This window comes from Anser brachyrhynchus (assembly GCF_964034855.1).
Source record: "Anser brachyrhynchus genome assembly, chromosome: 3".
NCBI lineage: Eukaryota > Metazoa > Chordata > Aves > Anseriformes > Anatidae > Anser > Anser brachyrhynchus.
This window is the reverse complement of record NC_137696.1, coordinates 87061093-87068997: the sequence shown is the minus strand read 5'-3', so window position 1 is coordinate 87068997 and position 7905 is coordinate 87061093. Positions and strand designations below refer to the sequence as shown.

The 7905-nt window shown below is 41.3% G+C and overlaps 1 protein-coding gene across 2 annotated transcripts in view; it reads right to left on the bottom strand.

Annotated features, from left to right (window-relative positions):
- Positions 1-2315: 2315 nt before the first annotated feature.
- RNGTT (RNA guanylyltransferase and 5'-phosphatase) overlaps positions 2316-7905 on the bottom strand; it is a 187828-nt gene continuing 182238 nt past the window's right edge. For both annotated transcript variants that reach the window (XM_080585426.1, XM_080585425.1), the window contains 2 exons: positions 7781-7904; positions 2316-5079 (listed from right to left, as the gene is read on the bottom strand). In XM_080585426.1, coding sequence (XP_080441552.1) covers positions 4916-5079; positions 7781-7904 — 288 coding nt within the window. In that variant the 3' untranslated portion in view covers positions 2316-4915. The remainder of the gene's footprint in view (positions 5080-7780; position 7905) is intronic.

Below are 7905 nucleotides of genomic sequence, written 5' to 3'. Positions count from 1 at the left end.
CTTACCAAATAAATTCTTACCACGGGAGTTAACTTGACTATAATTTGATTTCATTATTTTTTTTGGTTATTTTTACATCCAGTGTTTTCCAAACGAACTACAAATGGGTTGCACTTAAATTTTATTTTTTTTGCCACAGTGGAAAGCAAGATTATTTTCCTCTCATCAAGTTCATTGAGCATCTTTCACGTTTTCACACTTAGGATGCGCTGTTGCTGGGAGGTTCTCGCACTAGCGCTTGTTACAACATGCTCAGGTACTCCTTGACTGCTCCCTACGGATTGAAATAAAACAGATTAAAATGAGCCTGACTGAGGGAAAACTGTGTTTTGTATGTCTCAATCAACCTCCAGCCCGAGCCCTACGGATCTCTGCACCTGAACACATACTCAGCGTGTTGTGGAGGTCAGCAGGATCTCACCAGGGAAGCAGAAGGAACACCAACCTGTATTCCCACTGCGTGCATTAACTAATTAATCCAGACGTCTGCACACGGAGTACAACTTACCTTTGTTTGTACATGAAATAAAGAGACGAGGGTCATGAGGGAGGGAAGGAGGAAAGACTCCTTGCTCGTATGATGAATACAGTCACAGCTGGCAGATGCTGCTTTGATTTCCCCGTGCAAGCGTGATTGGAGCGACAGAACTGCCCCATCCATCAAACTTCTGATCTGCAGGGCTGGCATCACACGGGGACGAGCGTACGGGCGCCGAGTGGAGGAGCACTGCCCTCATCCAGCCTGGATGGAGGGTCAGCCACGGGGGCACAGGTCCCAGCCTCACATCTGATGCCAGGACAACTCGAAAAGCAGGCGGGTGGGTGTAAGATGGAGGAGGGAGGCTGTATGCGCAAATCGTAGGAATTTGACACTGCAAACAAAGGGATACGGATGAAACCTCAACTCCGTAGGGTTCCTGACTCTCGGAGCGTGAAGTGACCCCAAACAAGGTGAGAGCAAACCTTGAGCCACTGTTTTTAGAAGGATGGATGTGATCCGGCCATATCAGGTATTTCAGCCAAATGCCGATCTCATGGAAGTTAGGAGAATGGCTACGATTTAGGATTTGGTTAAAGAGGTACAAAGGAAAGCAACGCCACATATGGAAAATAAATAGCTCTTGACCAACTAATGCAATACTTTTAATGAGATTATAAATTTGATTGACCACTGCAGCAATTTTGATGCAACCAAATTTACACTCAATAAAATATTTAATGCTGTGCTCGGAAGAGCATAATAGCACAGGGGACTAACATGAAAGGACACATATAATATCGATTTAAAAAAGAACTGGTAGAGGAAACTCTGAAGAGACATACAGACATCTGCAGGAGGGATGCAGGAGGAACAAATTGAACTTCTGCTCTCATTCTCTCTGCACTGACTACAGATGAATCCCAGGAGATTAGCTTGCTGTGCCAAAGCCTTTGTGAATACTCTTGGGTCCTGAGATACAATTATGCATTACACATTATGCAAATACAAAGTCACACCTCACAGACACAGAACTGATGAGCTGCTGCACTGAGGAGTGGGGATGCTGAAGGACTGCTCCTGTGAACAAGCGAACACGAACCACAGCACGATGTGCCAGGCACGTCAGCCTACCTCCTGAATGCGTACAGACTACTGAATGGGAGTTAAAGAAGTTACTGAACCTCCCCAGGTGTGCTCAAATGCCAGGTCTGGTTCGGCATTCACACTCGAACACTGTAAAATCAGAAACGGTTGAGAGAGGCACCACAAAGAGTTGTACAAATAACACACCCATTGGAACAGCATACCAGCAGCGGACGCAGGATCTTAATTAGAAGGAAATTTCAAAAGCCAAGATGAGATTTTTAGTTCCTGAAGGATGCGCTCTAGACAGATTCCTGAAACAGCAAACACCCCTCCTACAACACAAGTCCAGGAGTTGGTCCAAGTAGGTGCCCTACCAGCTTTAGGGGTACGCTGATGACAAACAGCCAGGGAAGACCTGTTCAGCTGCCTCTTGCACAACTTCTCATACAACTGCACTCTAACACTGAATTGGATAAGCTACCTAACATTAGCCTGTCATAAAACAGGTACTTCGCACACCTTTTGGTTCTAGGAGCAGCAAACTCTACTTAAAAATGGCATAATGGATCACTACCACCACTGGCTCAGGGGCTGGGAGGTTCCTACCTGAGAGAAAAGCCTCTGACCTCTGGAAAATGTGGAAAACTGTCTTGGAGGACTGAAGAGTAGTAACACCACAGTGTTTTGGTGCTTGAACTGATACCAGGACAGCACAAGGCCTCAGAAGTAAACACATCCTTAGCAGCAGTATTTTAAACCATTGACTTTATTAAAATACTTAATACATAGTTTGCAGAGGAATGTACTTACATTTTTGGAAACTGCACTGAAACCAAATTTTAATTATATATTTAACAAAAGACGTAACAGTGGATGATATCATGCTGTACACCAAAAAGTAGACAAGTTAGGGGTTTTTTTATTATCATTATTTTCCTGGCACAGACTCTTCTTTGCTTCTTAGCTTCAGTCTTGAACATCTAATAGCAGACAAAGGAGGTCTGCATTTCTCACAGCATGAAACCCATCTGGTCCGAGTGAAATTCTGTTTGGTTTTGTCAGGTTCTTCATTCAACCAGTAAATTCCAGAAAAGCAAAGGCAATTGACCTCTCTAAAAAGCTACAGGTCATAGTGCAAGGACGGTTCTGTAATCAAACATGAACATGGAGCTCTAAACTTCCTCAGAGTCATTGCTCTTTCACAACATCCATTTCAAGTAGAATGTGAAAAGATGCTGTCCGAACACAAGGGCTACAACACATTCATGAGCTTGGTGGAATGCACATGGAGGCGAGCTGCAGCCTGATTCCTGCAGCTCTAAAGTAAAAGGTAAACCAGAAGCTAGGTCTTGTTGAAATACAAGATGCAAAGGCTGGGAAGGAGAAAGAAGGAGACAGCCTGGAGACATCCTTACAAGAATGAAATGTAGTAACTCATTTAAAAGGCTGCAATCATCATATAAGTTGCAATTGCCATAGAACCATGAAGATCAGCGACAAAAAGTTTGTTACAACAATCTCAGTGATGAGTGTAATTGGGGGGAAAATGTTTATACTAAGTGAAGAAATAATTGTGTTTCAATGCAAGATGCATAGAGGCTGCATAGGTTTTCACAACAGATTCATAAGGCTCTTTTTAAGAGATGATTTTGCACCTTGCATAGGTGGTATTATATCTTTTCTATAGATAATATGCAGAAACTATGTACAGGTGAAAAAACGAACTTTGATGAACACATTTTTTCCCCTCAAGTTTTACCATAGTATAAAAAGTAACTTATTTAACTCCTTCGGTTCTCTGAAACACGTGTGGAATATCCCAGAAAGAGATGCGAGGAACACCATCTAAATGATGCCACGTGTATTTACACAGCAGGTTGAAACAGCAAGAGAAGCCACCACAAAGCATAGTCCTAAAGCTTCCATGTAGAAAAGGAAATATTGCAGGAGTTAATTTCGCTTACAAACATTAAAACTCATTCAAATGGAAATGTATTTTAGTTATAACGAATTGATGATCGTTACTGATCAGACTGCTGGATGAAGGATGACTCGTACTGACGCAGTAAGTAAACTATAGAAAAAGCCAATCAGATCCCTGCTTGTTAAATTGACAGTAAACTTTAAAATCTGCGATAGCTTGGTTTCTAATTAACCCCAGCTCAGAACAGCTCCTCCATGAGACAACGAGGACACAGCTTCCCAGAATCAGTATCATCGACAGCTGCCAATGCACTGCCCTGAGAGTCACCACGTATTAACGTGCTTCTCCGTTCGGTTCGAAGAGAAGTCAGCCAGTGGCTTCACGCGGTATTGTCGGACAGCCAACCCCAACCACCCCCATAAACGGTTCATCTTCGCCCTGCAAATTATCCCAGCCAGGAGACCTTCCCTGCGACATGGCTCTCTCCCACTGAAACTGCCTTCGCCTTCACGCAGGAGCTGTCTGGCAATTCTTTTGCCATTTTGTGCCTGTATCTAAGACGTCATCATTTGCACTGGCTATACCTCTTGCATATCACAGTGAAGTGTACTTTTTCGTAATATTTACAATAGTATCACTGTGGAGAACTAAGCCCTGTACTAGAATCAGTCTCAGAACAGAGACCTTAACGCTAAAGATTTGGTGTATTCCTTATCTACAGAGGAACTTAAAAGGCAAAGCTAAAATCAGCCCACTATACATTTGGTGTGTTAGGTTCAAAAGGAGAAAAAATAAAACACCCAGCACGTTCCCTTTCAAAAGGATGCTATTTACAAGAGGGATTCACTTTTTTAATATTTCAACAACAAAAACCCAGCTAATATTAAAATTAGTGAAATCTAAGAAGGCTTAGTTTTTAACCAACACAGTGCGGAAACAACATTGCTGTTTGCTTTTAAACACAAGTCTCAGAAATGCAGGGAAACTAGGATAAATTATGCTACGGGTGACAAACTGCAACCAGTTGAATAACAATAATAAAAAAAAAGTTTTTCTTTTTTTTAAACACAGCTTCTAAAAAGTACAGCATTCCAATGTTTTCGCAGTTCCAGATTGCTGACATTATAAATTAAAGGTGAAAAGGTATCCGTATTAAACAAGGCAGCTTTCCCTTGATTCCACTGTACTGTTCTTGTCTAAACCTTTGGAAATTTCATCTTCAAATACCAGACGGTAATGTTGACTTTGTCAGTTACAAACCAATGTCCATTCATGATGTGGAATTTGGAGAAAAACAACAACAAAAAAAAAGGAAAAACACACCTAGGTATTTACAGCAATTCAGGTATTTCTTTTTCCAGCCCTCACACTCGTATTTCACTTTCTGCAGCAGTGTAAACACGCCATCCGCTGAGCCCGAGGCCTTATGTGATGGTACGCGGCCTCTTGGGCGGCGGGGGCGGCATGAGTTCGGTGTCAGGGTCGAGGTGGTGTTTCCGTGGCTGTCCTTGGGAAGCTGCCGTACACCTGTCGATGAACTCGAACAGCATCTCCTTCGTGACCGGGTTCTGGATGCTATTGCACACAGCTGGGGACAAAGAACATGTTCTGAAGTTACCGAACCAATCTGTTGTGGTATTTGTTGCACTTTGATAATTTGATCCCCTTGTTGAAAAAAAAATAATGAAATAAATATAATAAAAAAATAAATAAATTTGGCTCAAGTAGTTGGCCTTAACACGTAATTGCACAAGGCTGCTCTGTCAGGAGTCAACCGTTTCTGCTCTACCCCAGAGGTCAGCAAAGCACCCCTGCCACAGCGGGCATCAACCTCATGAGAACTGCTATTTTTAAACAAAAAAGGCATACACGTGTGTCTGTGGGTATATGTGCACTGCTTCACGCAGCAACTATAAACGTGCCAGGAACTGACATCACATTGGGGCAAGGAACGGCAACAAACGCCTCCTGAGGCCTGGCCTTAAGACACTACCCAAATCCTAACGCTTCAAAAAAAGACTGGCTCGGTAGTGAAAACCTCCAAACTAAGGCCACTTTTTCTTCCATCACTAAGTACTATAAATACTATAAACCCAATGCACGGTACTCGTTTACCCACACATTTTTACGTGACAGAAAGACCTGATGTCAAGCCGGGGGTGTGTCTGGCACACCAGGTCTCATGGTGGACAAGGCCGCAGTCCTGCTCGGTGGCCAAGGCATGCATGGATAAGCACGTTCACGTTACTTAACACAACTGCCTAGGCCATAGCTTCTAAATTATAGCCAGCAGGGCTTTATAGATCACATAAAAAGGCTCAATTCTCGTAAAACAAATGGCCCCAAGTTGCACCGAGGGAGGTTTAAATTGGGCACGAGGAAGAGTTTCTTCACAGAAGAGTTGTTCAGGCATTGGAACAGGCTGCCCAGAGAAGTGGTGGAGTGTGGACGAGGCACTGAGGGACATGGTTTAGTGGTGGATTTGGTAGTGTTAGGTGGATGGTTGGACTTGATGATCTTGAGGTTTTTTTCCAACCTGAATGATTCTGTGATCCTGTGAATATTATTAATAATTTTCCTTTGTAACTTTGTGCTCCTCCTCTATACTCCTAATTAATCCTCCCTAGAGATTTAGGGAGTACAAAACAAACAAACAAACAAATCCACCACCAACAAAAGGGCAAGAAATGAAGTATGAATACTGTGGCTGTCTTGGAAAAAAGTACAAGATTATGAGAGGATAATGTACAGCAGGTAAGGCCGCAATATGAATGCAACTTTGTGGAAAAATAAAAATCTGTTGTCTCCCTAGATTATTAAACCACAGTAGGACCCCCTAAAATTTACTTGCAACATAGCATTGTTACATGTAACAATCAGCATATACTTTCCTGACTCTGGCTGCTCAAAAATGGAAAACTGAAGTAAAAAAAAAAAAAGACCATTCTATTCTAAAAATTCCTATGGAAAAATTTAAATATTTCTTACAAAACAGTTCTTCCTGTAGCATTTAAGTTATTTTTAAGTTCATTATTGTTTTGATATGGAAAAGTCAAGAAAAACTTAACTGCTCCACAAAGGGAGAAAATATGAAGACAAAAAGGGCAGCTGCACATGCTCTTAAGAAAGAAGGAAAGAAAAAATATGCTACTCCTTAAAGAAGAGGAGACTCCAAACAAAACTATTGAAAGAGTATGCTGAAACAGAGAAAAGAAAATGTAGGACATGGCGTTGTTGTACTTCTATAACTTTTGTGGCCCATTCCTCTTCCTCACACAGGGCTGTTCAGCAAGTCTTTCAGCTATATTCTGTGCTGGTTCCCTAAGGTGCCAACAGATTTATTATCTCCTGACAAATGACCATATTTCGTTTATGCTAGAAAATCTACTCACTGCTGAGGCAGAAATAAAAGTAGAATGGCTTAGAAAAAATCCTACATATTCTACGCATGTTCTAGTAAACAGCATGGTCTTAAACATGATTAAATTTCATTTTGGCTCCTAAAAAAAGTCAGTATCAACATGACTATTGTTGGACACTAGTCAGCCTTGGACACTTTTATTCAACTTCTTAGACTTTACCTGAAAGTAAACAACAGTGCTTAATTTACAAAACTTGACAAAATCATTTTCGGTAGAAGAAAACAAAACTCTCATAATTCCACAGGGATAAACCTACACCTTTCATTTGCTTCCTTCTTCATTATTTGTAATACTAGTGTGGAAACTTCAGATGACATTTTCTCTTATTAGTTTTCTTGTCCATCCACCAAATAACGCTTCTGGCATTTTGAATAGAGGTGAAATTATAATGGATTTTTTGTTCAGCAATTCAACTCGTAGCATGCCAGTTTGCATTACTTCACTAAAAACCAGCACAAGACCAGGAACTGTTGTCTGTTAGTCAACTGCTACTACAGTACCACTGTAAATAAAATCTTTCTTGGGTCTCACTTAAAAGGTGTGCCCTACCATTGAAAGTGTTTTTGAGTATGTGTTTGCAGTTCTGCAAAGACTTAGGCGCTTGTTTCTGCATTATGTAAAATAGCGCATGAGAGTATCTGTGTAATTGACTTCATTAAACAATCCCGCTGAAGCCAAACGATTCATGGCACATAAAAGCTAAACAGGACAGAAGCATTTGCATGGTGAAGCATTATTATAAGTTATATATGCCAGGATTCAAAGTAGAAATGAGAACACACAACAAATTTCCCCCTTAAACCAGAACAGAGTTAAGAAATCAAAATGTGAGCCTGAGAAAGTTTTAAAGTGTATTACTCTACTCACCCATGGCAGTGCTGTAGGCATTTGGAAAGCTTTTGTCTACTCTCTGTCTCATGAAGACCCAGCTGTTGTTCTCAAACTTGCACTCTATAATCTTATTATCATACTGCTTCAGTTCTTTTGTTACC